The sequence below is a fragment of the Berkeleyomyces rouxiae genome, assembly GCF_048999995.1.
Source record: "Berkeleyomyces rouxiae strain 22BRR77 chromosome Unknown BrBRR77_ptg000004l, whole genome shotgun sequence".
NCBI lineage: Eukaryota > Fungi > Ascomycota > Sordariomycetes > Microascales > Ceratocystidaceae > Berkeleyomyces > Berkeleyomyces rouxiae.
The window spans coordinates 1399721-1418804 of NW_027396494.1; the positions used below are offsets into that span (position 1 = coordinate 1399721).

The 19084-nt window shown below is 52.2% G+C and overlaps 5 protein-coding genes across 5 annotated transcripts; 2 read left to right on the plus strand and 3 right to left on the minus strand.

The window, feature by feature from the left end:
- Positions 1 to 3650: 3650 nt before the first annotated feature.
- On the plus strand, positions 3651 to 7503 carry BROUX77_004616 (uncharacterized protein; the record flags this gene model as incomplete). Its single annotated transcript, XM_073749398.1, has 2 exons — positions 3651 to 4526; positions 4597 to 7503. 2 exons carry the CDS (start codon positions 3651 to 3653, stop codon positions 7501 to 7503), a joined length of 3783 nt encoding a protein of 1260 aa, XP_073605073.1.
- An 814-nt stretch (positions 7504 to 8317) lies between these two features.
- BROUX77_004617 (uncharacterized protein) lies at positions 8318 to 10251 on the minus strand (the record flags this gene model as incomplete). The annotated part of the gene is made up of 5 exons (XM_073749399.1): positions 8318 to 8796; positions 8863 to 8996; positions 9061 to 9490; positions 9588 to 10074; positions 10171 to 10251. 5 exons carry the CDS (start codon positions 10249 to 10251, stop codon positions 8318 to 8320), a joined length of 1611 nt encoding a protein of 536 aa, XP_073605074.1.
- An 824-nt stretch (positions 10252 to 11075) lies between these two features.
- Positions 11076 to 12758, plus strand: BROUX77_004618 (uncharacterized protein; the record flags this gene model as incomplete). Its single annotated transcript, XM_073749401.1, has 3 exons — positions 11076 to 11126; positions 11198 to 11277; positions 11396 to 12758. The coding sequence occupies 3 exons, from the start codon at positions 11076 to 11078 to the stop codon at positions 12756 to 12758; spliced, it is 1494 nt and encodes a 497-aa protein (XP_073605075.1).
- Positions 12759 to 13267: 509 nt separating this feature from the next.
- BROUX77_004619 (uncharacterized protein) lies at positions 13268 to 14669 on the minus strand (the record flags this gene model as incomplete). The annotated part of the gene is made up of 2 exons (XM_073749402.1): positions 13268 to 13348; positions 13446 to 14669. 2 exons carry the CDS (start codon positions 14667 to 14669, stop codon positions 13268 to 13270), a joined length of 1305 nt encoding a protein of 434 aa, XP_073605076.1.
- A 1040-nt stretch (positions 14670 to 15709) lies between these two features.
- BROUX77_004620 (uncharacterized protein) lies at positions 15710 to 17307 on the minus strand (the record flags this gene model as incomplete). Its single annotated transcript, XM_073749403.1, has 4 exons — positions 15710 to 16289; positions 16400 to 16772; positions 16861 to 17149; positions 17248 to 17307. 4 exons carry the CDS (start codon positions 17305 to 17307, stop codon positions 15710 to 15712), a joined length of 1302 nt encoding a protein of 433 aa, XP_073605077.1.
- Between the last annotated feature and the right edge of the window lie 1777 nt (positions 17308 to 19084).

A 19084-nucleotide genomic window follows, 5' to 3' on the forward strand; every position in this document is an offset into this window, starting at 1 on the left:
TATCTGAGTCAACAAGACCCAACAGCTAGTTATCGTAAGTTCCATATAGCCCAAGTTGGTGGCAGATTGTGGGAGATTGCCAAAGGTGCCCTGCACCACAAGGGCACATCATCCCGTCTGATACAACACGCCATCAGACAAAAGTGGCATCCTTTAAGACAGCCTCGCAATTGAGAAACACTGTTTAGAAAAATACGTAGTTAGCTACATCCAACACACAGATAGTTATCGTACTTCGGCAACACGTATGCAAATGGTAAGTAGCAGCGTGCTGGCATTGGTCACAGCGGGGTGAGGCCTATGCGGGGGTTGCAGTCTAAGCCCCCCTCCTCCCAAGAAGCGAAATCTACAATGCACCGTATGTCAAAAGCAATCTTTTAGACTTTCGTTGTGGGAGATTTTCTTTCTGAGGCAATTGTATAAATGCCAGACAGGATTGCATAGTTACTAGGAAATGGAAGAAGATAACGGAGCACAAAGTAATAACAGAGAGACACACAAAGAGACAAGACAGATGTAGAACCTAAGCTCCGCCCGACCTCATAAATAGCACATCCAACGGCCTGTTACATATCCCCTAATGTAAGCCTCCTGCTGTATTGCAGGTCCAGAAAAGTGCTTCACGTCTGTCTGGTCACCAGTTCCTGAGGGCTAGTCATGTTTTAGGGTTAAATATATGCATACAGTGATGACTTGGTGTAACCTTGTTGTGAAACATTCAACCACAGAAGTCTAGAAAGCCAAGACGCATAGCTACTTGGAAAAGGCGTCCACATATATACCCGTGACCGCATATTTCTTGACCGACTTGATAGCTATATGACATGAGAAAGATAAATACGGATGGAATGGATCACAGAGGCAAAAATCAAAAGAATGTGAATTCAGAGGAAACCCAAGTAATGTCGAGGACGAAGAAAAAGAAGAAGGACCTGTTGACAAGCAGAGACCGATCCAGGGACTTTGAAGTATTTGATGATTTTTTTTAATCATTACTTGTATGGGACCTGATACTTGATATTTGTGACTTCGTCTCTCAAGAGTTCTTTCCATTCCTTCATAACTGACCGGATAGTCCTTTACCTATAAGCTGAACTCTAAGAATCTATTATCTGATCTTTCTGATCATTCTTCATATCACAACTTCAGATGATGGCTCTCATATCGTTGTCTACATGTTCTAAGGCTTCGTTCGTTTCTGAGAAAGCTCACTATTTAAATTGACAAGTAAAGTGTATCCGGTCTCTTGGGCGTGATGTCCTAGCCGAAACCGCTAGCTGGGGGACATGTCCATGTAAATCGACGGGAAACAAACACAACAGTTCAACTATTGGAATAGTTGATGGAATAACCAATTAGACGATTTCCACCAGTCTTGATATACCTCTTGGTGATATAATGAGTGCGCGATATGTGCACACACATACCTACCATTTTCTCATCTTCGAAGGTGGTTGGCGAAAAAGGCAAGGCAGAAGATGGTTTTTGTGAGACAAATAAAGTTATGTTATAGTTTCATTGGCTCCATGATGCATGTCTCTTATTCAAATTAGTGCCTCGAACAGGCTTAAGCCTTCATAATACCTGAGCAAAACAAAATCTCTAGAGATAACATACATATATATAGTTCCTGGGCATGAAATAAAGGAAGCTCGAGAAATACGCCAGCCTCAATATCCAAAGTTGTTAACTGATCTTGTCATATCGCGCATGGAATCGCTTCACTCCTAAGTATAGCCGGGATGGTCAACTGGAAGAGAGAACGGGGTAGCAAGAAGCAAGAATAAACCGGGTTGACAGGGGCGTAAATGCTGTGTCACTAGTTATTAGAGGGGTCTTCAGAAACCTGCGTCCATGTGAAAGACATGAATACTTTGTGTAGAGGTTTCAGAATCTCCTGATCATGTGAAGTAGAAATGAGTACAGCGATAACTATGTGAAATACACGTAAACCCTAACACCATGAGCATGTGACACATGTGCATGTTGAATTATAGGGTTGTGTATCACGTGTGTAACGGCGGCTCACTCAATCGAAGATTGTTGTCCGCCTTTTTGAGTGCAGGGACCCCTGTATTCTGCAGCTCCTCTTGGTCCGAGAGGTTCTTTTGGACCCGTGGTGGCAATTTGCAGGAGTTTGAGATTGCTCCAAGTGCAAGGTTGGAATGCTGCGCAATTTGCCAAAGCTTGTTGGGGGCCTTTGTTCTCAGGCAAAAAAAGAAAATTCGGAAATAGAAATTCACGATTTGTTGCTGACATCCACGTATTTTGTTAGTGGCGGCCAGATCTACCACGAGCCATTCAAATGGGAAGGATTAATATGCAGTCCAAGTTGGAAAGCACCAAGCATGCTTACTCTGCAGGAACCCCAATAAGAGAGCAGGGGGATTGATAGCCCGTATACCCTAAGCAATGGAATGAGGCATAGATTCTAGAAAAGCATTGTAAGTATAATTCACACATTCATACATTCATACATATGTGTTACAATAGCAATCGTATCAAAATGGCACAATGGCACTGACTTGTTGGACTGGGCGCCGAGGAGGGGTTCCTCCAAATTGCAACGTATCTTGACTTTGACATTGCCGCTTTGCTTTTGATTGAGGTAGTGGGCAGTGAGGAACAGGAAGGAACCAGCCGCTCCCAAGGCAGAATCCCAGCCGGGCTCAAACAGCCGGTATGGATAGGATGGATCATCGCTATCGTATTCAATGAAGTTGAGATTTGGCTTTGACCTTCTGAACAGTTAGTTGTCAGGACTTTTATTTGTTTGTTCTTCGCTTCATGGTTCTTCTGCCCGTCCGGCTTGTTCGCGGTCTGTTTCCACTTCTCTTGCACGGGTCCCTGATGTGTGGTAACGAAACAGGGTAGCTGCCCGTTGCAGGTCTGCCCTTCTTTCCCATCGATCGACTTGTGCTTGTTCTGTTTGTTCTTGCCTTGTTGAGATCCTGCTCCTTCCTTTCTGATCGTCTCTTGTCATTTGTCATTTTCTTCACTTTTTCCTCGTTCATTTCTCTTCTTCTTTTCATCTTCACTTTTGTCTGCTTCTTCGGTGAGGCACGCATCTCTGGCCGTTTTCTTTTCTTTTCTATTTCTCATTCTTTTTTCTTGCGGCTTTATTTCACAGAAATTCTCCCAATTTAATTTCCCTACTTTGGACTTCTCCCTCGTTTCCCTTCCAAGACTTTTTTTCTCTGAGCCAAAAATCCTATAGTTAGCCGAAAAATCTAAAGTTAGAGCGACCAACCAGCACGACACGACGGATAACGTGAGAAACAGCTCTAGGAGATAAACCCCATCCTCAGCCTTTAAAAGCGTCTCGAAAAAAACAAAGCCTCGCCTGTGGCAGCACTACTTATTCACGAACAAAATTAAGGGCCACGCGAAAAAAAACAGAACGGACAAGTTTACACCAGCTTCATGGCGATATAGCTGCTGTTGTTAGCTGTCAGTTTTCCCGCTTCTTCGCTGCTGGAAGAGCCCCTGTTTTCGGCGCGGACCCGCGAGTGCAAGCAAAAGAAATTGTACTTGTACTTGTGCCTGTGCTTGTTTGGATGGTTGTGGTGGTAGTTGTTATTGCTGGCCTCACTCTATAGCCCTGTGATTTTGTCTCTATTTTTTTTACCAGTTTTTCTGTACTGGCCCTGATGAAAAAACCATCCGTTGAATCGTCGTCGCAGGACGGAGAGAAATCTCCCATTGAGGCCATTTCTCTAGAATCAACACCTTCAGAAAGCCATAGTACTACATTAAATTCCACCAGCAACAGTACCACCAGCAAAAGCAAATCTAGCGACAACTCCACCTCCACCACGACGAACAGTTGCTCACAAAACACCTCAAAGCCCGCGAGAATATCCACCACAGCCTCAGCCGCGAATGCCAATGCCGCCAATTCTGCGAACAGCCCGTCTCTTGGCCTGAAGCGCAACCATGGCTTCCTCCCCGCCATCAGCACCACAGCCGCGCGGCCGTCATCAACCAGGAGTCGCCGCTCCGCAAACTACTCGCACAAAGACGCCGACCGGCCCACAGCAGACGACACATTGGTTCTCTCTAGTACTGGGAAACACTCGCCCTCCCTGGCCCCCTTGACCTCGGCAACAACAGCGACCGCGTCTGTGACGACATCAGATATACCCGATCTTTACGACGAATCCAAAAGACCACACGGTACCAATAATCATGGCGATACTGACAAGCCTTCCACTTATAACGGGAGACCTACTAATAGACGGTCGCAACCCTTCAATCTGCCAATGTCCACAAACAATAGACTGCGCAACAACGGCCCAGCCTCTATTACTAAGTTGGTGATGGTGATAGCCGGTTTAGGGTTGGCAATCTTGGCCGGCATCCTTTATTCCAGTGCGACACACCAGCTAGACGCGAAAGGTTACAGAATGTCCTTCATGAGACCAGGATACTTCAAGTTTGACGACTTTGATACCGAGCACACACGGTTTGCGACCAAGTACTCTTTGTATCTATACCGGGAAGGTTTAATTGACGACCAGAGCAAGGTGCGCACTTCTTGATTCGTATTCACGGTTAAAGGTTGCTCTGGGATACTCTGATGCTAACAATATATAGGCTGTCCTTAAAGGTACACCTGTGCTTTTCATTCCTGGAAATGCCGGTAGCTACAAGCAAGTGCGCCCCATCGCCGCCGAGGCCGCAACGTACTTTCACGACGTCATCGCAAACGACGAGGATGCAATATCACGCGGCGTGCGCCCTCTAGATATTTTCACTGTCGACTTCAACGAAGATTTTACTGCCTTCCATGGCCAGACGCTGCTCGATCAGGCAGAGTATCTCAACGAGGCTATTCGATTCATTCTGTCGCTCTACATGGACCCTTCGCTGAATTCTCGAGACAAGAACTTGCCTGACCCAACTTCTGTCATTATCTTGGGCCACTCCATGGGCGGGGTGGTTGCTCGGACTATGCTGCTGCGTCCAAATTACCAGTACAATTCCATAAACACCATCTTGACCATGTCCGCACCCCATTCGCAACCCCCCATTTCCTTTGACGGCAACATTGTATCGGTTTATGACGACATCAACGCCTATTGGCGTTGGGCATATTCGCAAAAATGGGCCATTGATAACCCGCTGTGGCATGTCACCTTGGTATCTATAGCTGGTGGCAGTCTCGACACCGTTGTGCCATCTGACTACTCAAGCATTGAAACATTGGTCCCCGAGACTCACGGGTTTACTGTCTTTACCACTGGTGTTCCGACCGTTTGGACTAGCATGGATCACCAGGCCATTTTGTGGTGCGACCAATTCCGCAAGGTTGTCGCAAAGGCGTTGTACGAGGTTGTCGATGTACACAGAGCCTCTCAGACCAAGCCTAGGGCTGAACGTATGCGCGTGTTCCGCAAGTGGTTTTTGACGGGAATGGAACCTGATGCAGAAAGGCAGGCGCTTTCCCAGGAGCCCACCACACTTTTAACCATCGGAGACAATTCGACCTTTGTTTCTTCACCCGACGAACGTCTTGTCCTGCGCAACCTTGGCACCAGCCCCGAATCGCGGGCTTGGCTGTTGCCTATCCCTACACACCTCTCAGCTCGTGGGTCTCGGTTCAATTTCATGACCGATGCCAGGTTAGATAACCCCGGGGAGAATGGGAAGCTGGAGATTTTCCTCTGCAGTGTTCATCCCGTCCAACCTGGCCATACCGGGCCATTGTTTACCTGGGTCATTGACCTGTCAGGTGGCACCCCAGGCTCTACGAGACTAGCCTGTAGGAGTACTACACCAGACGTGGTTCTCCTACCAGCCTCAACGCCTGAACTGAAGCATCCTTTTCACCTGAGGTACGACAACGCGCAGCCAATTTTTTCTTATCTGCAATATGACCTGGATGCCCTCTCTGAGCACCAATTTATTGCCGTGGTTGATAAAGCTTCATCTCCTACACAACAGCTTGTGCTAGCCGAGTTCACTGATGACTCCAAGTCTGTTCAAATCCAAGACATTAGTCTAGGCCGGCTTGCGTTATTTGGAGTTCGGACTTTTCTTCCGGCCAATCGGCCAATGGTCAGCGAGATCAAAATACCAGCCATGTACTCCGGACTCTTGGCTTTCAAGGCTGAGATTACGGGTCCTCAGTGCGGGAAGAATCATGATGCTCTGTTCGCCCCACTTGTTCGCCAATATACTACCCAGCCCTACGAGTCCAAGTTCCATGTGAATGCGAATAAGATGGACATTCACCTACATGGCCGATCCCCTTATGTTTTGTCTTTGCCAAACCGGAGTCCTATTGCTGCGGGGCTAAGTCTTCAGCTGTGGCTCGATCCAACGTGTATAGGACAGGCTAAAGTGAACATTCAATTGGATGTTTTTGGCAGTCTGGGACAAATGTACATGCGTTACCGCACAATATTTGCAGCAGTGCCGTTGGCTATTGTGTCATTCACCATGATGTGCCAGTTTAGTATTTATAATGACACAGGTGAGTTTGTCAGTTTTCTGCAAGGCCTGGACGTTTGCTTTAGACGCCGGTTATCGTGGTTACTGGCAACATGTTTCGGTCTCTTGTGGCTCTTCCACGGAGATGAGGTGCCGGCTGCCATGTCGTCGGACTCTGGGACGTGGCAGAGCCACAATGGCACCCTGGCGCCCATGTTGAGTTCCAACCGGATAGATCTTTTGATTGGCACGTCTGATTTGTTTTTCTGGTACTTGATACCCCTGATTGGAGTCGTTTGTATTGGGGTTTGTGTTGCTCTGCATTATGTGACCCTGCTGCTTACCCTGCTGTTGAACATGGTTTACATGCGGACAGTGGCTACCATGCCATCGTTACCTACAAATCTGGCTCCTAAATCACGCCTGGCCGTGACTGGCGCGTCGCTGTTTTTAGTGTGGACATTCATCCCATATCAGTTTGCATACCTGGTAGCGTGCCTTGTGCAGTTGTCGACAACAATGTGGGCGTTGCGTCAGATGTCAGAAACTTCCCCGAGAAGCTCAAGTATCAGTATCACTAACTTCCACAATTACTGCCACACGATTCTGCTGTTGATGCTCTGGGTGCTGCCCATCAACCTGCCGGTGTTTGTGGTATGGGCACGCAACCTCATGGTCCACTACTGGCTGACACCCTTCTCCTCCAACCACAACATGCTGTCGGTGGTTGGCTTTATCCTTCTTGTTGAACAGCTGCGTACCATGACCATGATTCCCCGAGTGACGAACCCGCAGCGCAACAATCCTTTGCGCATCATTACCGGCCTGCTCTTTGCCGGCACTGGCTTGTTTGCCGCCGTGTACGGCGTGTCGTATGCCTACCTCCTGCACTATCTGGTCAACATCATCTGTCTCTGGCTGGTCATTGTGCACTACTTTTCCGATCCGGTGCCGCTGACGAACATGGCCGCAGCCTTTGACGGCAGCAGCAGCAGCAGTGGGGGTGACGCCGGCGGCAGTGGGAGCACGAGCGGGAGCGGGAGTCGCAAGCGGAGCAAGACGCCGTAAAGAGAACAAAGAGAAAGTCCCTTTTTTAATATTTTTGCTCACGTCTTCCCTTTTTAAATTTACTCTTTTCTCATATGCTTGCCCTTTTTCTTTTCCTTAATGATTATGACCCTCAACTTGACCCCTTGCTATATTCTCATCTCATCCGCGGAGTCCTACACGTGTGTCCTTTCTCCAGCACGCTTCACACGGCAATCTCTGGATTCACCTTTCTCTCAACTACGTGCTTCAATGTATACCTCCTGTTCCATGACCAGTATTTTCTTTTTGTAGGAGGGGCCCATTCGCCGTTGTTTTGGTTGTCGTCTTCACCTTGGGGTTCTACAGCCTTTGCGATCCTTTTCCCGGCCGTGGCCGACTTTTGCTTTGTTTTTCTTTTCTTGTGTTGTGCTGTCTCGTTGGATTACTTGTTCTTCGTGTCGTTGTGTCTTTCTATATATCCTTCTTGATAATATGTGTATCTCGTATATCTCCTATATTCATACTTTTGTTTCTGTTGGTACATGTCCATGGAAGCCGGATTTCTTTTCATTCATTTTGGAAACTGTGCCTCATTTGTTGTTACCACGTCACATCGGCTTGTCGACCGAAGTTGTTTTTCTTTCTTTTCCAATGAACTGATGATAATCGAAGCCCTTTCTTTTCGTCGTGGAAAGCAATGGTCAACAGAAAAACAATGTAAAAAGACGACATGACGACATTGAATGAATCATTAAAGACAAAACAAACTAAAAAAATAAACAGCAAAAAAACAGCCTAAGGACAAGCAACATTAGCCGTCTGAAAAAATACAAAGTTCCCAGCCGTGTTTAACCTAATCGACAGACCGAGTCTTGGCCTCTTTGCTCCCGGCCCGGCGGTCGCGGTGGATGACGAAGGCAGTGAGGACGAGACCGCCAGCACAGGCGGCCAAGGTCATCTTGTAGGCGTCGCGGTAGCACTCGATCCCGTCAGCGCAGACATTCAGACCGTCGTCCTCGCGTGCGCTGTGGGCGTCGTAAACGAGGCCGTAGAACATGTTGAAGACGTTGCTCGAGACGACGGGGGCCAGCGTCATGACGCCCCAGTTTTGGCTGAGCCCGTGGATACCGAAGCACTCGGCCGTGATGGACGGGAACACGCCAAAGAGGAAGCCGTAGCCTAGACCTGAGAGCCCGGACACGAATCCGAGCAGGTGCGGGTTGCTAATGTACAGAGCACATAGCTGGGCGATGGAGAAGATGACGCTGGCCATGACGAGGCACCAGTTGCGACTGGCGTGGAGCACCTTGACGAGGTAGTCGGAGCCGACGCCTGGGAAACGGAGGAGGTTAGTGGGCGGACTGATGACAGCAGAGAGGACAGGGCTTATCCACATACCGGATAGGAGACGACCAGCAAAGCTGCAGACTGACAGAATCGACACATGCAATTGCTGTTGCGTGACAAGGAACGGGTGTTCGACCGATTCATCGTAAGCACGCCACAGGGAGATGACGTCATGACCAATGTTGCTGTGGACTGGTTAGTTTTGGGGAGCTCATAGCAGCTAGCCGACTACAGACAGAAAGAACTTACTTGATGGTCATCAGGCCAATGCCGGCCAGCAGCCCCATAATGGCAAACAGTTGCCAGAACTCTGGCTCGTGCAGCAGCTGGAGCCCGCGGATATCTACACGATGAGACAGGCCCATGTCAACGCTGTTCTGCACTAGGATTTCACCGGGAAGAGACGACGCGTGGGAGCCCTGCGACATGAGCGACAAGGTCTCGGCGCGGGGACCGTCGCTGCTGTCGTCGTCTTCGTGCGGGTCGCTGTCTGTGGCGTGAGGTGGCGTGGTGGTTTCCTCTGGGGTGCGGGAAGAATCGAGGGCTTCGTCAAGGTCTGAGTCGGCGAGTAGAGGCGTTATGCCGTCCAAGTTTGGAGTTGTAGGAGAGGCGTCGGGGCTCGAGTTCGACATACCAGGCAAGGCGGTATCGTTGTAGTGATGGTGGGCACCATGGGACTCTGTTGGAGCGAGGGTTAGTGTTACGGAGTCTGTGGGCTCAAAGCAATCTCAACTTGCCTGTGTCGACGGAGTGGTAGGTCTGGTGCGGCAAGACACGCAGGAAGAAGAAGCCGACGGTTGTCATGCCGAACGTGCCCAGGGCCAGGAGATACAGAAAGCTGCTGGGGTCTCCGGGGGCTACCACGGCGCTAATCAGCGAGAAGAAAAAGGCACTGAGTCCAAAGGCGGCCAGCGGAAAAGCCGTGGCTGTGCCGCGGTGGTGTGGCCAGTTCAGGGCTGAGGTCTTGACAGCAGCCGCAAAGGCCATGCAGCCGCCCACACCAGTGAGAAAAGAGTACACGCACAGGGCCCAGAGCGAGCCGGAGCCCGTGTCATAGGCCTTGTGCAGAGAGTAGTATCCCGCCAGCAGACACACGGCGCCCAGGAGGACGGCGGGCCGCGGGCCGCGCGAGTCGACAAAGATGCCGATGGGTATTCCGACGGCATACATGCCGAGATTTCCGCATGTTCCGATGAGGTTGCTCTGGGTGACGGAGAGCTTGAGGCGGTCGGCAAACTGCGGAGCCCAGCCGGAGTAGACGTACTGGGAGAGGACGGAGACGGGTTAGCTTGGGTCTGGAGAAGACGGCACGAGAAACGAGAGCCTGGCTGGCTGGCTGCACGAGGAGGGAAGACCAACGTTGGTGCCACAGGCCAATGATATCATCGTAGCCGCAACGCTGGCGACGAGGCGCGCGCGGTGCACGGCGGAATCGCGCATGATGTGGAGGGCGGGAGGCGGCGGGGGTCAAGGGCGGGAAGATGGGCGGATCGGCGAGGAGTAGAAAAGCTCGGGGTGTCTTTGGTGTCCAAGATGGCGGTCCGGGAGGAGGCTGCCGAGAAGATCAGCGTCGCAGCAGCCAGGAAGCCTCGGCAAGAACGAGCCACCCGTCAGCAAATAAAATGAAACTCGAGACGGCCAGGGGCGAGAATGCAAATGTTGAGGCGCCAACGAGCGCGAAGAATGGTGCAAAAGTGAATCAGAAATGAGCACGAATAAGTGACAAAGACACAATAAAGGCGCGGGGAAAGTAATATATGAAAAATACGAGTCAGAAATCGCCAAATCCACACGACGCAGCTGCTCATCATCAACACGACGTCAGGGCAGTTGCTCGCTTTGCCTCTTACGGATTTCACATCTGTCTGGGCTTTCCCCAGACTGGGTAGTTGCGCTTTACAGGGGGTGCATAATACTGGGGACTCAGCTTCCTGGGGGAAGCACTGATAACGACGCAAAGGATTGTGCTGCTTTCGGCTATAGTGGCATCCTGCGTGACTCAGCAGGCCCGCAAATGCGGTGGCGCCTAGCGGGTAGTTGGGGGGCCTCAGCCACTTTTCGCCTAGGCTGCGCCTCTGTTTTATCAAGAGCCTCATCGTCATCGCCGCGGCTTCACTTTGCTTCACTTCATCTCGCAGTTCTGCGCCCGCGCTTCAGAGAGAGAACGAGCTTGCCGCTGTTTCTTCTTGGTGCCCATCACTTCGCGCCCTTCTTTTACGCCGCCCACTGCCTTTTGATCCTATTCTCTTCTTCCACTCTCAAAAATGGGCGCTGCCGCGTCTCTTCCCTTTATGGCCCTGCCCGGTGCGGGCACTGTAAGTTGCTCTTGTTTCTTCGGCCCCCGGTGATTTTGTATCCGCAGCATCGTTTCTAACCCTTTTTCCAGCTCATGTCCTTCATGGGCAGCTGCTGCGGCGCGGCCACCTGCTCCATGGTGTGTGGTGCCTTCGGCAAGTGTGGCAACAGGTACATATGCCCGGCTCCCTCCCCCGCCCCGCCCCGCCCCGGCCGGGCCTCCTCCGCGCCGTGATCCGCTTGGGTTTATATCTCCGCTTCCGCCTGTCTAACCGCCTCCGTCCTGCAGTATCGCTACGCGCATAGCCTACGCCATGATTCTCCTCGTCAACTCCATTTTGGCATGGATCATGCTGACGCCATGGGCTGTCGAGAAGCTCCAACACGTCACCTTTGACTACGTCACCATCACCTGTCCCAACGGCCAATGTCACGGCTGGCTCGCCGCCCACCGCGTCTCCTTCGCCCTCGGAATCTTCCACCTTATTCTTGCCGGCCTGATGCTCGGCGTGACCTCGTCCAAGCAGCCGCGCGCCGTTCTGCAAAATGCCCTCTGGGGCCCCAAGATTGTCCTGTGGCTGCTCTTCATCGTCGTCTCATTTCTCGTGCCCGACACCTTTTTTGTCTTCTGGGGCAACTACATCGCCATGGTCGGCGGCATGCTGTTCCTGATTCTCGGTCTCATCCTGCTCATCGGCCTGGCCCACGACTGGGCCGAGTTCTGTGTCGATCAAATCGAGAATACCAATTCCCGCCTGTGGCGCACCGTGCTTATTGGCTCGACGCTGGGCATGTACGCCGCCTCCGTGGTCATGACCATTGTGCAGTACATCTTCTTTGCTCGCGGCGACTGCTCTATGAACCAGGCAGCCATCACCATCAACCTGCTCCTCTGGCTCATCGTGTCATATGTCTCCGTCCACCCCGCCGTGCAAGATTCCAACCCCCGCGCCGGTCTTGCCCAGTCCGCCATGGTCGCCGTCTACTGCACCTACCTCACCATGTCCGCCGTATCCATGGAGCCCGACGACAAGCACTGCAACCCGCTTGTTCGCGCCCAGGGCACGCGCACCACGTCCGTCGTCATTGGCGCCATCGTCACCATGCTCACCGTGGCATACACCACCACCCGCGCCGCAACCCAGAACCTGGGCTTCAGCGACGCCGGCAGCGGCAGCCGCGACGGCGCCATCCGCCTGTCCGACGACGAGCACGACATGGTTGTGACAAGCCAGCCATCGGCGCGCCGCGAGATGCGCGCCAACGCCCTGCGCCTCGCCGTCGAGCAGGGCAGTCTGCCCGCCTCGGCTCTGCTGTCTGACGATGATGACGACGACAACGACTCTGGCGACAGCCTGCTCGGCCGCAGCAGCCGCAGCAGCGGCGGCTCGGGTATCCGCGACGACGAGCGCCACACCACAAAGTACAGCTACGCTGGCTTCCACATCATCTTCTTCCTGGCCACGTGCTGGGTCGCCACGCTGCTGACCATGAACTGGCAGGACGACGCGGGCGACGGCGACTTTGCCACTGTCGGTCGCACGTATGCTGCCAGCTGGGTCAAGATTGTGAGCTCGTGGGTGTGCTATGGTCTGTATGGATGGTCGCTCGTAGCGCCAGTTTTCTGGCCTGAGCGCTTTGACTTTTCTTGAAGAGTGAATGGGGGTGAGGTTTTTTCTTACCTTTCTGAGTTTTGTCCAGTTACTAGTCTTCTATTTTCTCTCCTTGTCCTTTGTTGATCAGTCGTGTCTTCTTTGTTAGCCATCGTCATCTACTAGTTAGCATTTCTTTATATCTGCATATTCTCAGGCCAATATCGGCATCGAGCTCATCAAGTTCGGCATTGTTTCGCACACATTCACATGAATTGCATGATGAGTATTTAAATGTTAAGAAAAACATGGTGTTTTTTTAAGGAAAAAAAAATTATGCCCGACGTTTCAGTGAGTGTTCTGTATCTCTCCTTATTTAGACACCAAAACGTTGTTGTGAAAAGGCGTCCCACACGCGCGAGCGAAGGCTTTGGTATGTTTTGAAGAAAAAGAAAAGAAAAGTTGCGGATGAAATGAGAAAGGGAAGTGTTGAAAGAAATCGTAAAGGGTGAGTGAAGCTCGCGTAAACACGGGCAAAAGAAAGAAAGAAGAGTGCGGTAGGCCATCGCTTAAGCCGCCGTGGTAGTCGTGATGGGCGTCGATGCCATGAAGCCGTCGGGGTTCACCGTGACAGCGCCAGCTTGCACCAGCTATGGAGAGAGAGACATGAGTTAGTACAGTATTACACAGTTAAAGAAACAAGAGCCAAAGCTCTCAACACACGCAAGAATGTGAACAACAACTCACCGCGCGCGACAGGTCCTCAATCAAGTCCTGGGCATTCTCGATGCCGACACACAGGCGGATAATATCCTCTGGCATCTGTCTCTCGGCGCGCGTCTTGGCGTCAATACTGGCATGGCTCATCTGGCACGGCATGCTAATCAGACTGTTGACGCAGCCAAACGAGACGCTGATGCCCCACAGTCGCGCAGCTTCAACAATGCGCTCAGATAGCGCCGCATCGCCCGTCTCAAAGGCCAGCACCGCGCCGGCACCGCGCGCCATGGTCCAGTGCAGATCGTATTGCGGGTGACTCTTGAGGCCGGGGTAGCGCACACGGAAGCCACGGGTCTCGAGGAAATCGGCAATCTGCTGCGCATTGGCCTGCTGCCGCTCCATGCGGATAGCAAGCGTCTTGACACCGCGCATGAGCAGGAACGAATCGTTGGGCGACAAGCCACAACCCGTCGAGTTGATGGTGAAGAACATCTTGTCGCCGAGCGCTGTGTCGTTGACAGCAATCACACCAGCCATGATATCATGGTGGCCCGATAGGTACTTGGTGCCCGACTCATAGACAATGTCAGCACCAAGGTCCAGCGGATTGCACAGCATGGGTGACAGCATAGTGTTGTCAACTACCACCAGGGCTTTGGGGTTGGCCTCGTGCACCAGGCGGGCAATCGACGGAATGTCGACAATCTTGATCAGCGGGTTGGTCGGGGTCTCGAGCAGCACCATGGCGGTCTTGTCAGAGACCAGTTTGCCGACCGACTCAACAGCCGTAGTATCGACATGGTGTACAACAATGCCCTGGTTGTTCTTCATGTATGTCAGCAGGCGGTGTGTGCCACCGTACAGATCATCACCAGTGATGACCTCGTCGCCGGGCCGCAGCATGCGCGTAATCACGTCCAGCGCACCCATGCCCGACCCAACAGCCAGCACGCGGTTAGCGTTCATGATCTTGGCCAGGTGGCGCTCCAGATGCGTGCGCGTGGGGTTGCCCGACCGCGTGTAGTCATACTCCTGCTGGCCGCCGGCCGCAGTCACCTGCTTGAAGGTGGCAGTCTGGTAGATGGGCACGCTGGAAGAACCATACTGGTCACGGCTGTCGGTGTACACAAGCTCGGTCTCGATGTTGTAGCGGAGCCGGCCATTGAGCGGGCTTGACGGGGCGGGCGACGGCGGCAGGACATCGGCGTCGAGCTTCAGAGCTCTGGAGCCCTCGGCAACAGAGGACGACATGGCGGGCGGGTGGGAAGGCGGGGTGGAGAGGCGGGGAGAGGCTGGAGACCAGTGGAGATGGTTGAGGACTCAATGAAACTGCAAATCGAAGCACGCGGCAAAAGAACCAAAAGACGCTTGGGAATTGTCAGTAAAGGACAATTTCAGCGACAGTGACAAAGAAGGAAAAAAGAAACAAGTCAACCAAGTCGATGACTCGTCTGCTTGTCCCAATGTACCAAGTGCCCCTGGTTGTCTTTTAGCAGCCTTGGGCGACACCATAGCGGGGTTTGGGCCGACACCTGGAAAGAGCCAAGGGGCAAAGGATGTGCCTGCCTTCCTCTGCAGCAACTCCTGCTGTCACGTCAACGTCTTGGAGATGTCTTTCATATCTGGCAGTTCAAGGGCGGGCAACTGCTGCCCTCAGCTGCATCCCCACCGTTTTCGCAACCGTCATATACGCATGTACAACATATGGGACGCCAGCCAGCCAATGGGCATTTGCCCAACAAGCTGGGCTAGACTTTCGCCCTCAACCACTCAATACATGGCCTCAAAGCCCAAAGTTCTGTCTCCAAGAACAAGTACTGTGCATTTCTCGCGCGTCCTCGAGGCATCGTGGCTTTTCCCCTATTGCCCCTCGTCCAGCCTCCTTGATCCCTCTGCTGCAGCTGCGCGGGTCTAAGCCCGAGACTGGCCCACTGTCTTGCCCATGTATTTGATTCCCTCCGAGCACGTCATTTGGTGGGGCCGATAACCTCATTTTCCAATTCACAACCCAAACCCTAGATTACACGGTAGACACACTGTTTAATGCCGAGGCTCACTTTGTTTGTGAATTGAAGACAGCATAATTATCATTGTCTGGATCGTATGTTCGTATCTGTAGCGCAAAGACAAAAGAAACACCAGGAGCACCATTCTCTGTAGATGTGCCGGTCCGGTCCTGAATTCAATTAGTTCCCCAAAAAGCCAGGGCTTAGCCCCTTGGATCTCAGCTTTTCGCCAGCCGTGTCTATGTTTGTTCCACCCCTCTCGCCCATTCACCACCGCGCCCGTTACTATGACACAGGCTCAGGTTCCAGCTCATCAATGTCCTCGTACTCGGATGAATTTGCTACCGTTGCTGTTGCCGCTGCTGTGGGATCAGCACCGGAGAGTCTGGCAGCCTTCATTGCCTTGCGAATCTTCTCCATCTCTGCTGCATGGTTGCGCATGAGGATCTGGCCGCCGCCCTTGCGACCGAAAAAGTCTTCGGTGCGCAGGCCACGGATGTTGGCGGGGTCGATCTCAGCGCCGGCCGAGAGCGCTGTCTTGTTGTTGCGCAGAAACTCTCGGACTGGGACCATGGCTGCGTCGCGGCATGCCTCCTTGATGTCGCTGCCCGACATGCCGGCTGTCACCTTGATCAGGTAGTCGATGCTAAAGTTTTCTGCGTCGGTCTTGGTATTGGCAAGGATGAGTTCTAGAATGCGCTGGCGTTGGTCCTTTGCCGGCAGGGGAACGGGGAACTTCTTGGGCATGCGACGCAGAATGGCTTCATCAATATCGTGCATGCGGTTGGTCGCGCCAAGCACAACTATACGCGCGGGCTGACCGCTTGAGCTGGCCGATACGAGACCATCCCAAAGTGCCATGAATCTAAGGAGACAACAAGTTAGATAGTGGCAATGACTTTGTATTTTCACAGGGAAAACAAGAAGACCAATATGTGGAAAACCAGGGGCAAGATAACAAAAAGGGGAACTCACTCGGCCTTGACCATTCCGCTGGCCTCATGGTCGCTGCTTGCCCGCGTCCGCAATACTGCATCAATCTCGTCAATGAAGATGATGGCTGGTTGCATCTTGCGCGCCAGAGAAAACACAGCGCGGACCAGCTTGTTCGAATCACCATACCACTTTTCCGTCAGTGTTGAGATGTGCAGGTTAATGAAGGAGGCGCCGGATTCCTTGGCCAGAGCCTTGGCCAACATTGTCTTGCCGCATCCCGGCGGGCCGTAGAGGAGTACGCCGGACGGTGCTGATAGTAGGGGACCAGCATGTGAATATAGCTTCGGCATGGTGAGCGGGTAAATGACGGATTCCTTGAGCTCCTCGATGATGTCATCCAGACCACCAATGTCTAGAATCATGTTAGTGACACTGCAGGGCGGCGCTGAAAGCAGGGGGCACGGCGATTTCTAGTCCTGCCAACACGTAGACGGACGTACTGACAAAGCCAACCGGTATGTCATCCGGCGATACTACATCTAATGCAATGACGTTCTCATACTCATTCAGCGCCAGGTCCTCGACGCGGAAGCGCTTTACTTCATCATCGCCATCGGCGTAATCGCGGCCATCCGGTCCAATGATTGTGTTGCTGTTCTTGTTCTTATTCTTTTGCAGGCGCTGCAGGTGGGCTTCAGCGCGCTGGCGGGCTTGCTCGTGTTTTTCCTTGTCAGGATCGGTGATGACGGTCGAGAGAATTTGACGAAAGGCATATGCGCCCGTTGCAACCTGTACAAGCGCGCAAAGAAAGGCAAGGGGAGCCAGAGGTCAGTCAGTCACATGTTGTCAAATCTGGTTGGCGTTTTCCTGTTCAGGGCCCTTCTTACCAAGCCGGCGATCAGCAATATGTCGACAACGATGCTCTCTAATTTACGCCGTTCTGCCATTGTGGGAAGATATTGGGGCAGCGCACGTGGTTCGTGGACAGAAACAGAGGAATTGTGCCACGAGAAAAGACTAGGAAACAGAGAACCAAGTTGCGCTGTCGTTGGGCTCGCTTTGCGACTAAGCCAAAGGCTGGGGAACCCGTTTATCGATAAGACCAGCACGATGGCTAACCCTACGGCGGATGCATACATGTGACATGCAGGGGCGATGTATTTTTTTTGTCTGACACGTGATACCGACTATGCAGACTCTGAACAGCTGGTGGCAGCCGTCAGTACATAACTTACACAATACGCCGTTCAACTCCATTCACAGGGCCAGCAAGGTATCTGGGGCCTTTTACAGAGCCTGGAGCCCGAGTTCTGGGGGTCCCTTTGCCTCCACACAGCCCTAACGGATGAAAGAAGGAGGAATGGGCCAGGCCTCAAGGGCTCCAAGAGAGTGAGTGACGAGATAGTCAGGCCCCTGTTTTCTGCAGGTCTGAAACAAGACAGCAAAAGAGCAACAGAAGAATGGGGAATGGAGAATGGAGACAAGGCCAGAGACAAGGATGAGGGGAACAACGAAGCAGGGAGAGAACAAGACAGAGTGTGGCTGAGTTCTGTCTCTGTTTCTTTGGGTAGAGAGAGTGTGTGTCAAGCACAGCGGCCTGCCTCGACAAAGAACGATTTGCAATGGCGAAACCATAGCACCCACACAAACCTACATCTCCGTTATGTGTGTATGTACACAGGTGCTCTCTAGCATGCGTGTGGCAGCTGTGACGGCACCAGAGTCTCCCCACCTCCCAATAGTCTTTACTCTTCCAGGGCTGAGACTAGAGGGGCCACAGATCGCCAAACCAGGCCATAGCTTCTGCAGCTAATTTGGTTGGGCTTGTGATGGATGGCTCTGCGGTCTTGGTTCTTTGAGCGGGGCGGGCCAAGGTCTGATTCCGGCCGCCTCTAACTGGCGAGTTGGCCCCCAGAGTTTCGAAAATGGGTCTCCCTGCATATTGATCTGGGCGCACAGGAGACCACAGAGCGTGCTGCGAGAGTCGCAATCCCTTTTTCTCTGCCGGGCCTGTCGATGATGGGTCACAGACCAGATCAGTAGATGATTATAGCCATGGCGTCGTTGCAGATAACCTGTAGTTATACAAATCTCTACATGCCGGCAAACTTTGTGTCGTGTTGTCGTGTGGTTTGGATCTGTTGTTCCTGACCTGACCATCCCTTCCTCCTTGGTTCAAGCACTGCCCCTGACTAGAACGCAACGCTGCTGTGATTTGTGCTGGCGTTTACAGTTCAGTCAGAAGCTTAATGGCTGTGGTCGTCAATGGTGCTTGGTCAGCCTCCGCCTCCAGCTAGTTAACTTGGCGTTGGTAAAGATGACAGAACGGCTTACAGGCGGCGCCAGATCGCTGATTCCGTAGTGGCCGAAGCGTATTGTCTGCTAGAGGGGGCCAAAGGCAAAGAAGCCGCGTAAAGGGCAATTAGAAAACAAGCGAGACGTGAACGTGAGTGTCGCCGGGTTCATCTGAGGCGACACGTTTTCGCAAGCGGATCTCCGGGCAACTGATGGTGGCACGAGAAGAAAGAATAGAGACGGATATTTGTTTGATCCGTCCCGCTGTTTTAAAGGCAAATAAACGTGCGTATGGCTGTCGTCTACGACTCTGTGTGGAAGAGCGAGTGTGAGCATCGAAGAGACCAGAAATCCGGCTCTGTATGTTGTCACAAAATTCAACTGTCTTGGTCTCGTATTAATCGAATTAAGAGAACGAAAACGAGACGA